The sequence below is a fragment of the Medicago sativa genome, chromosome 6 (genome assembly GCF_051527215.1).
Source record: "Medicago sativa cultivar Bolivia chromosome 6, Bolivia_mono, whole genome shotgun sequence".
NCBI classification, from domain to species: Eukaryota; Viridiplantae; Streptophyta; class Magnoliopsida; order Fabales; family Fabaceae; genus Medicago; species Medicago sativa.
The window spans coordinates 7,210,938-7,222,768 of NC_140754.1; the positions used below are offsets into that span (position 1 = coordinate 7,210,938).

Below are 11,831 nucleotides of genomic sequence, written 5' to 3' on the forward strand. Positions count from 1 at the left end.
TGTACCAACAAGTTGATTAATGAATGAAGTAATGAACAATCATGCATGCACCAGCTTAAATTTTAAAAGCAGTTTCAAACCATAAAGTAGAATAACTAAAAATAAATGCACATAATGAAGGAGAAAGTGCATATTAAAGAAGGAATATATGAAAGGAAAGTGAAACATATATACGAATATTTGCTAGGAATGTTTTTTATCATAACCGTTGTTTCTTCACCATTTTTGTGAACCGGAATCACAGGAAAACTGTTGGAACACTAGTTAAAGTCTAGTGAAAAAATTGGAAAGAAAGAAAACACTATGAGAAACTAGTGTGTGGGTATGTGACTTAAAAATGTCCCACATTGGAGAGTCACCCCAACTAGTAAGTGTTTATATAAGGGTGGGGTGACCTCCAAGGGTGTGCCCTTGGGGTACCCATTTTTGTGAACGGGTGAACGCTTACAAAATACATATATCACACGTGACGCCGCCGTCCGACCGGCCGGGCCGGGCTTGGGTCGTGGGTTGGAAAATTGATATATATTTTTTGTCACTTGAAAATGTTAAATTAATTAATTAATTTTTCATTATACGAAAGCGTTCGCGTAACAAATTGATGTGTTACATTTCGACCCGATCCAAACCAGTATCCGGATATTTCCAATTAAGTAAACGCGTTTGCTTTGCTTAAGGATTAAGCAAACTTAATCCCCAAGTCACGTGTAAAACGCGTTTGCTTAAGGATTAAGCAAACTTAATCCCCAAGTAATTCTCGCGAACTCTGCCTATAAAAGGAGAGCTCCCCCCCACTCATTCTACACACCAAAATCTCACAGTTGATGCTTCCTGTGCGATTTTCTCTCTTCTCCCTTCGATTTTAAATCGTTCTTCTTCTTCTACTCCTTTCTGTCCCATCGGTTTCGAATAGAGCGGCTGCGTACCGTATCGAGTGGCTTCGATCATACGATTGAACCATACTTTGAGGTGTAATTCTCGAGCGACTATATACTGTGCAGTATATACTCGTAACAGTGATCTGGGCTGTTTTATCCTGGAGACGGCGTGGTTGTTAGTCTACCTTGCACAAACTAGGGTAGTGCCGCGAAACGTCTTAAAGAAAGCGACCTGGTCGTGACTCACCCAGTAATTTCGTTCGGTATAATTTTTTAAATCGAAAAACAACAATTTTAAGACGTTTCGAAAACATGAGTACCAACAACGAAATTACTGTATCTGGAACAGCTATCGATTTCAACAAACCGTTTAAGTTTCACGGTAGTAACTTCAAGCGTTGGCAAACAAAGATGATGTTTTTTCTAAATACTAAAAAGGTTGCCCACGTCTTGAAGAATAACGTACCTGTGATACCATCGATGTCGGTTCCTATGGAAACGACTAGTAACGGTAAGACAGCAGTGGCTACAGATGCTTCTGTATCTGCGACAAATGCTGAGTTGGAAAGGCTTACGACCGAACATGCTGAAAAGGTGAAACAGACTGAAAAGGATATACTCCTCTGGCAAGATGATGATTGCATGTGCAAGAATTATATTTTGAACTGTCTTGCGGATCATCTATATGATCTGCATCTTATTCATAAGACAGCTAAGGATGTTTGGGATTCTCTTCAGAATAAGTATAACACTGAAGAGGCTGGATCAAAGAAATTTGCTGTGAGCCGGTACCTAAACTATAAGATGAACGACGAGAAATCTGTCGAAATACAATCTCAGGAGCTTCAGAATATAGCTCATGAGATTTTTGTTGAAGGGATTCAATTACCTGAGCAGTTTCAGATTGCTGTGATAATTGATAAACTGCCCCCTGCTTGGAAGGACTTCAAGAATGCCCTTAGGCATAAGACTAAGGAGTTGTCTCTTGAAAGTCTGTTTACTCGACTTCGTATTGAAGAAAAGGCAAGAAAACAAAAACTGAATGAAGAGGTGTTTGCTGTCTCGAACAACAACACTAAAAAGAAATCTGTGGGTGCTGTTCTGAAGCCTACTGGCATACAATTTAAGAATCAGAACCGCCCTGCAAATAAGAATTCCAATCGGAATAAGAATGGGAACCCACCAAAGGTCCCAAGAGCTCAACCATCAAAGAATGACCCTGCTCAACCGGTTAATTGCTACAATTGCGGACAACCAGGTCATATGGCACGAAAGTGTAGAAACCCATCCAATAGACCGGCTCAAGCTCAGACTCACTTTACAACAAATGAGGAGCAGCCGTATACTGCAATGACAACTGAAGTCAACATGGTGGGTGGATCTGATGATTGGTGGATCAACATGGTGTGTGAATCTGATGGTTGGTTCTTATTTGGCATGCACGACTCTGTCACGTTAATAAACGAATCATTTCTAATATGAGCAATATCGGTTTAATTCCTAAGTTATCTTTGAATGAATGTTAGTTTTTCTTTGAATGAATTTGAAAAATGTCAGTTTTGTAGTCAAGCAAAAATAACAAAAGGATTTCATAAATTTGTAATAAGAGAAACCGAACCATTTGAATTAGTACATTCTAATATATGTGAACTTGATGGTAATCTGACTAAAAACGGGCAAAGATACTTTATAACTTTTATTTATGATTGCTCTGATTACACTTTTGTGTATTTAATGAAAAACAAAAGTGATGCGCTTGATATGTTTAAATTTTTGTAAAAGAAATTGAAAATCAATTCAATAATAGAATCAAGCGCTATCGTAGTGACAGAGGCACCAAATATTTATCACACACATCCAATGAGTATTATAAAGAGCACGGAATCATTCATGAAACAACTGCACCTTACTCTCCTGAGATGAACGGTAAAGCGGAAAAGAAAAAAATAGAACCTTTACCGAATTAGTAGTTGCTATCATGCTTAATTCTGGTGCAGCGCCTCATTGGTGGGAAGAAATTTTACTGACTGTTAGCTGCGTGCTAAATAGAGTACCTAAAACTAAGAACAAAATTTCTCCTTATGAAATTTTGAAGAAAAGACAACCAAATTTGTCTTACATTCGAACATGGGGCTGTCTAGCGTATGTAAGGATTCCTAAACCCAAGAGAGTAAAACTAGCCAGTAGAGCCTATGAATGTGTATTCATTGGGTATGCCTTAAACAGTAAAGCATATAGGTTTTATGACCTAAAGGCTAAGGTGATCATAGAATCAAATGACGCCGATTTCTATGAAACGAAATTTCCCTTTCTATCAAGAGATAGTGGGGGTAATAGTGGGGGCGCAAACATGAACACTACACCTGATCACAATCCAGTAATCAGAAATAGTGATGAAAACATCATAACTGATGTTACAGAACTTCGAAGAAGTAAGAGAGCAAGAACTGCTAAAGAGTATGGACCTGAATATGTGGTCAATACATTAGAAGAGGATCCATCAAATCTCAAAGAAGCCTTGTCTTCCTTGGATGCAGACTTATGGCAAGAAGCCATAAATGATGAAATGGATTCTCTACAGTCTAACGATACTTGGCACTTGACTGAACTGCCTCCAGGCTGCAAACCAATAGGTTGTAAATGGATTTTGAAAAAGAAACTGAAACCTGATGGAACTGTTGACAAATACAAGGCACGCCTTGTAGCCAAAGGTTTCAGACAAAGAGAAAATATAGATTTTTTCGATACCTACTCACCAGTTACTCGATTCACATCCATAAGGGTACTAATTTCCTTGGCTGCTGTTTATAACTTGATAGTACACCAAATGGATGTGAAAACTGCTTTTTTGAATGGTGAGTTGGAAGAAGAAATCTATATGGAACAACCTGAAGGTTTTGTAGTCCATGGACAGGAAAGCAAAGTATGTAAGTTAGACAAATCTCTGTATGGTCTAAAACAAGCCCCTAAGCAATGGCATGAAAAGTTTGACAACTTAATGATTTCGAATGAGTTCAAAGTGAATGAAAGTGACAAATGTATCTACTACAAGTATGATAAAAACATTTGCACTATCATATGTCTATATGTAGACGATCTACTCATATTTGGGTCAAACATTCCTGCCATAAATTCTGTGAAATCACTGTTGAGTAACAACTTTGATATGAAGGACCTAGGAGAAGCTGATGTAATTCTTGGCATCAAGATTACTAGATCAGATAAAGGAATTTCCTTGGATCAGTCTCATTATGTTGAGAAGATATTAAGGAAATACAACTACATTGATTGTAAACCTGCAAGCACACCTTATGATCCAAGTGTAAAACTTTTTAAGAACACTGGAGATGGTGTTAGACAAACTGAATATGCGAGCATCATTGGCAGTCTCAGATATGCCACTGATTGTACTAGACCCGACATTGCCTATGTCGTGGGACTCTTATGCAGATTTACAAGTAGGCCAAGCAAGGAGCATTGGCATGCTATTGAGAGAGTCATGAGATACCTGAAAGGGACTATGACATTAGGACTGCATTATCAAAAATATCCTGCTGTACTTGAAGGGTACAGTGATGCAGATTGGAACACCTTGTCGGATGATTCCAAAGCGACCAGCGGCTATATATTTAGCATAGCTGGAGGAGCTGTTTCTTGGAAGTCTAAGAAGCAGACCATTCTGGCTCAGTCCACAATGGAATCTGAAATGATAGCACTAGCTACTGCTAGTGAAGAAGCAAGTTGGCTAAGATCCTTGCTAGCTGAAATCCCTTTATGGGAGAAACCGTTACCAGCTGTGTTAATTCATTGTGATAGTACCGCGGCTATTGCAAAGATTAAGAATCGTTATTACAATGGTAAGAGACGACAGATAAGGCGAAAACACAGCACGATTAGAGAATGTATCTCTAAATGGAGCGGTTAGAGTTGATTTTGTACGTACGAATGAAAACTTAGCTGATCCTTTGACGAAAGGACTTAATAGAGAGAAAGTCCAAGAAACATCCAGTAGGATGGGACTAATGCCTATAGCCCACGAATGATGGTAACCCGACCTATATGACTGGAGATCCCAAGACTTAGGTTCAATGGGTAAAAACAAGTCATGAAGTGGTAGAACATGCTATGAGAAAAAGAATTTAGAAAGCATGATCCTCCAGCGAAAGAAGGATGAGGTAATAGTAACTCTTAATGAGATCTATACTCTATGTTGAGTGGGGTACACAGCTACAGGAGTACCCTTGATAGACTCACCTATACGAATGTGGAACTTAGGCCGGTCCTATGGAATTTCGAGGCAGAATTCCTAGAGCATTCGTTAAAACCGGGATACACGTGCAGGGCCTTAAAACGCACGGGCTTTTAGAATACACCTATGAAAAGGTTTGTGTGTGGATTCTATGTCTGAGATAGAGTTCAATGCTGTAAGCAACTCTTGTTAAATCAGAATACCTTCCACTATGCAAAGGTTCAAGTTGTTAACAACACCTTTGTATATTAGCAAATCTTATGGAAACGTTTTACGTTATTTCTCGAAACCATTTTGAAGTCAAGTGGGGGATTGTTGGAACACTAGTTAAAGTCTAGTGAAAAAATTGGAAAGAAAGAAAACACTATGAGAAACTAGTGTGTGGGTATGTGACTTAAAAATGTCCCACATTGGAGAGTCACCCCAACTAGTAAGTGTTTATATAAGGGTGGGGTGACCTCCAAGGGTGTGCCCTTGGGGTACCCATTTTTGTGAACGGGTGAACGCTTACAAAATACATATATCACACGCGCGACGACGACGCCGCCGTCCGTCCGACCGGCCGGGCCGGGCTTGGGCTTGGGTCGTGGGTTGGAAAATTGATATATATTTTTTGTCACTTGAAAATGTTAAATTAATTAATTAATTTTTCATTATACGAAAGCGTTCGCGTAACAAATTGATGTGTTACATTTCGACCCGATCCAAACCAGTATCCGGATATTTCCAATTAAGAAAACGCGTTTGCTTTGCTTAAGGATTAAGCAAACTTAATCCCCAAGTCACGTGTAAAACGCGTTTGCTTAAGGATTAAGCAAACTTAATCCCCAAGTAATTCTCGCGAACTCTGCCTATAAAAGGAGAGCTCCCCCCACTCATTCTTCACACCAAAATCTCACAGTTGATGCTTCCTGTGCGATTTTCTCTCTTCTCCCTTCGATTTTAAATCGTTCTTCTTCTTCCACTCCTTTCTGTCCCATCGGTTTCGAATAGAGCGGCTGCGTACCGTATCGAGTGGCTTCGATCATACGATTGAACCATACTTTGAGGTGTAATTCTCGAGCGACTATATACTGTGCAGTATATACTCGTAACAGTGATCTGGGCTGTTTTATCCTGGAGACGGCGTGGTTGTTAGTCTACCTTGCACAAACTAGGGTAGTGCCGCGAAACGTCTTAAAGAAAGCGACCTGGTCGTGACTCACCCAGTAATTTCGTTCGGTATAATTTTTTAAATCGAAAAACAACAAAAACCACCTCCACTGTTCTTCTTCTTATGACAATGATCACGAATATGTTTTGCATGGCGATGGCGATTCTTTCTCATCAAATGCTCATCATCAACTTTTTCTTCTCTTTTTGCTCAACGAGTTCATCATCCTTGCGTACTTCCTTCCTCATCCACACAAAACGACCACCCGATCTAAACCCATGAGAAGGACGGTGTTCCATTTCTCCACCACTTATAACCTCATGAAAAGCATGGTTTGAATCACCACCCTCTGTAAATTGCTACCATGGCAAACATAGGGGGCCAAAAGTGCGTTTAAGCCTAATTACTATTTCATGCATGTTCTTTGACTTGGCCATGTACGTCTTTGTTTGATATCGATAAGTTTGTTATATATTTTTTTTCTTTCTTTTTTGATTAAAACAATTTATTTTTTCTCTTAGAGTGACTATGATTCCTTTTCCTTTTGCTTCTCGAAGACGATTGTAAAATGATCATTAGTATCATTTAAGTTAATAATAATTTAGCTCTTCACTATTTTATTATAAATTTTTGTTAATGATGTCAAAAATAAAAAATACATAAAAATATTAATTATATTAAACAAAAAGTGTAATAAACATTTATGTTTATATTTAATTTATATACATTGATAATGTAAAACTATTTTGTATATTCCTCCAACTGTGCACACAATTCAAACTTTCTTTGCTATGAGGTTTTCAAACAATCCGTTAGGGTTAGTTAACCTTAATTTTCAGAAACACCTCAACTTCATGTATGTTTGGTTCCAATTCGAGAAGAGCTAAAATTGATTTTGAAGGCGTAGATTTTTTTTGAAGAAGTTAAATTAACCCATCCAAGTTGACCCTTGATAGAATCGAATCTAAGACCTTAAAGAGGAGCACACTCCAAGGTCCCAAGTCAAATTGGTACATTGAATTTGAAGGTGAATTGATAATGACAAGTTAAGTTGTTTTGGAGCAAAATTGATTTTGTCTCTAGAACTGATTCTACTTGAAGCTAGAATTTATAGCTTTTGATTCAACCCACTTGTATATGAATGTATCCAAACATAAATCACTTTATCTTCAACTCACTTTTAATCAGAATCAATTCACTTAAAAATAATTCTTTTTACCACATAACCACACATACACTTCTTATGTGAGCAATAAAAAATTTGCATGCAAGAAAATGACATGTTTATTGTGAGTTTATGTCATAACTGATGGCCATTGCTAACATGGATGCTCAAGTGAAAACATATGATGCATGATACACAATATTTTAACTTTTGTATTTACACACTTATATTGTGAACAATCAACATATTTTTTTTGCTCTTCAATCTGGTTATATTTTGTTTCTTAAATAGCAATGAAAATATACTTCTGTCTTTAGTGGAGAGTGGGGTGAGGTTGTAAAAATGTTATCTTATACTATCTTCTTCGTCTCATTTTTTTTCTTCGATTTCTTATAAATTTTCTCCAAAGGAGGAGATTATATTTTTCGAGTACATTTTCAGCCAAATTTAAACTTTGGCTGACCATGTTAGGGGAGTACATTTTTCGAGAACAAGTTTTCATCTCATATTATAAATGGATTTAGTAAAAAATTAAAAATAGTTTGTCCAATTTTAATGTGATTTTAGACAATCAATAAATGATTTTTTTAGAGGAATATGAATAAAAGATTGATTATTTTTCTATTATATTTATTTTCATTTTTTAGTTCATCATGTAGCAAAACTTCAAACGGTGATAATGTATTTTACTCTTATAATAAGCATTCATTACAGCTCGTTTATTATCAATTTAACATTCTTAAAAGTGTGATTAGTAAGTAAAGAAAGGTCCTGTTGAGCATAGCTCAATTGGCAGGACAGTATATTACTATATGCAGGGGTCGGGGTTCGAACCTCATACATCCCACTTATTCATCTTATAAGGTGAATTATAATTCATCTTATAAGGTGAATTATAGCCACTAGGATACCTAACCAAAAAAGATACTCCTCTTAAAAATACTGGGTAATTTCAATATTTGTCAATTTAGTGGATAGGGATCCCTTATTTGTTAGCAATTTTTAGTGGATAGGGATCCCTTATTTGTTAGCAATTTTCGGCTTGAATTGTTTAAGTGTCAGGGCACTAACTTACCGATGAATTATGCTTATCACCCGAAAACTGGTAGACAAACAAATATGATAAACAGATATTTGAAATGTTATTTGAAAGATTTTGCTTCAGATCAGCTCAAAACTTGATCAAATTGAATATCTTATGTGTCTATTGGAATTGGAAACTCCTTCTTAGGTGGTATATGGAATACAACCCCTAGCACCTAGCATTTTTGTACAAGAGCATTAATCCAAAACCTTTCAAATCACCGGGGTTAGAGAGGTGGTCTATAGATTGCAATTGCCTGATCAGTCCCTGATTCACAATTCCATTTGTTTTGCTTAAAAAGCAATTGGTGATTATCAAATCAAGGGAACTTCCTATAGATTTCTTCAAGCTTAGAGAGATTATATTGACGTGTACCTAGATTAGGTGTGATTGTTCATTAAACTCTATCAGCTTTCCAACTTTACCCCGGGAACAAAGGTTGTTTTTATTAATGACAATCATATGTTGTTTCTATTAATGACAATCCTAAGAGTGTAAAGGATATAAAGACCATATGAAATATCTTGTAAAGAATTTAATAAAAAATTGAATTATTTGTTTTGCTTTAAGATTACTTTTTATTTTTGATCAGTTTTCATTGGTTTTTGATTTTGATTTAATTCTTGACTTTTCCGTTGAATTTAGATACGGTGAAAAGCAAAAAAGATAGATCTTTTGAATGATTGAAATTGTCCAAGTCGAGTTTTTGCATCTAAGTTGAATATCTATTGAGTTTGGTGTTGTAGTTTTCATTTTGTATTATTTTGTGTGTTAGTTCCGAAAGAAGTGAGCATGTAGAAAAAGCGACCTTATAGGAATATTTTCAGAAATATTTCAATATAGTTAACCAATATGGTCAGTTTGCTCAGACATTGGTACATTAACACTTGTGCCATCTCTAATTTCCGTTTGAGGCAAGATAACAATAAGTAAAATTCATTACATTTAATATTTATTACACATTACACAAATGAAGCATTGGCATTTCTTATTCAATAACAGTTTCAAGTACAAGAAGAATATACTTAAACAATATTGTAAAGGTTTTCTTTCTGAATAAAGCTAGAATCTCATTTGCTAAATTCATCACATGACTTAACTTCTTTCAAATATAAGTACTTTCCCCTTTATCATCCTCAGTTAAAAACTAAAGCGCCCTTGAATTAAAGTATACTACATAGACTACACCATTTTAGTTGTGCCAAATATACACATCTATGAAGCATTGACACATATACAGGTACGATAACGACAACGATGAAGATACATATAGACATCATTAATCATTTGAGTAAATAGAAGTGATCGGATGTAACTATATATGTCGATGTCGCGATGGTGTTTGATACTGAGCATATCAAATGTCAGACACAACTCTTACACATGTCAAATACTAAACACACTTTTAATATGAAGTGTTGGATATCAGACACACCACTAACACTTATTGAGTACTAAATACTTTCAATATGAAGTGTCCGCTTCACTGACACGTGTCAGATACATGACACACCTTTAACTATGACTTAGTTTAGTCATTTTTTTTACTATATGCAAGATGCATTTAAAGGGTTAGTTAGTAGAGGAACTGCCTTCCAGTGTAGGTTTGTCCAAAGGACCAACTGGGTGGGGCAACATTAAATGACACAATACTATGACCATTACCAGTGGTGACTACAAATGAAAGACTTTGTCCATTCAAATAAGAGTTGCTCTGCCAATTTTGTCCCCAATTCCTTGACATGGCTTGCCATCTAGTCCTTGAACCTTTGATGGCTACAGAATGCACATCACCAGCACCTCCAACATTAGTCACAAGGACTAAATTGAAGTAAGAATGACCATTGATTGTGAACCTTATTCCACCTCTTCTTCTACACCTTACCCTTCAATATAAAACCATGCATGAAGAAGAAAAAAAGTTAGCATCATGGCCAAACAAGTAGGCACAAATTGTAACTTATTGTAACTTTTTAAGACCTTATTGTAACTTTTTTTTAACATAAAGAATCTAAATTGTTAATGACGCCGTCGGAAGTTCTTCAGAGGTGGGCTTCTAAAATATTATTGAATGAATAAAAGTTGTCTTTTAGGCTACAACTATTAAGCTTAAATAGGGAAATAACAAAACCCTAATGAGCCGAAAATAACAAACTGAAACAAAAACAAAAAATTACTAAAATTGGGGAAACCCTCCTACATCAGTTAAGGATAAAGGTAAAAAATAATAATTGAGAAACATTAAATTACCTTCTATAAACAACAGGAACAATACCAGCTTTATATTGAGCAATGTGTTGGAAAACAGGTTGAGAGAGATCAAAATGGTGATTAGGAGGGTCACACCAACCACCAGGTGGACAGAAATTAGTGGCAGTAACAACAATGGAGCCATGGAGACACCATTTTGGGTCACTAGCACATTTAATTTCATAGCATGCACCACAACTTAAACCATTGTTGAATAATGCAGTGCTAAGTGCTGCTGTATTAGTCCCATAACCTTGACTATACAAGTTTCCATATCCACATGCACCACCTGAAATTTTTACATTTTTGTTACATAACCATTAGCAAACACATTTGTTAGTAATAGAACAATGCTTTAAAAACCGAAGCTAGCGAACCAGACAGTTCAACCAAGTTGAACCTTGAACTACCCTTTACAATGACTCGATTAGGGTTTTGTTGCAGTTCGAGCAATTTAAGGTAGTTCAACCATGAATAAGAAGCCTCACCGGTTTGATGTCTAGTTCGGCTATTAAAACAATGGTTGCATATCCACAAAGTATAGCTAGAGCATAAATTACATAACTTTGACCAACAAAATTCTTAGCTATACTCATGGTTTCATATTGTTATTCGCAACTGCAATTACGAGTACAATATAAAGGATTTTGAGGTCTCCACAACGACATGCAAACGCAATTTCAACTGCATTATACCATAATGTAAAAGTTTGCAACATAACCATTAATCAAATTTTAAAACTATGGCTATGTTTATGCACACATTAATTTCATATATACATACCCATTGTGCCAGAAGCATCACTGCCACCATAGAAGGTTGCATGTGCATTAATCCAACCCCAATTTCTACCATAGCCATGGACATATGAGATCAAGGAGAAAATAATTCCTAGAACAAGAAAGCCTAGATGAGACATTTTTCCTGCATAAATGCAACAAGAAAGCATAGATGAGCATTATAAATTGAATTAATGTGAACATAAAGAAAAAAAGGAAGACATAAAGGAAGAGAATTAATTACAAGAAGTTGAAGATTGAAATGAGTTTTTG

At 36.2% G+C, this 11,831-nt stretch overlaps 1 protein-coding gene across 1 annotated transcript; it reads right to left on the reverse strand.

Moving 5' to 3' along the window:
* Positions 1-9,449: 9,449 nt before the first annotated feature.
* Positions 9,450-11,831, reverse strand: LOC146912447 (expansin-A10-like). The gene is made up of 4 exons (XM_085720578.1): positions 11,803-11,831; positions 11,563-11,703; positions 10,780-11,068; positions 9,450-10,415 (listed from the first exon to the last, which is right to left on the reverse strand). Exons 2-4 carry the CDS (start codon positions 11,696-11,698, stop codon positions 10,106-10,108), a joined length of 735 nt encoding a protein of 244 aa, XP_085576704.1. The 5' UTR covers positions 11,699-11,703; positions 11,803-11,831; the 3' UTR covers positions 9,450-10,105.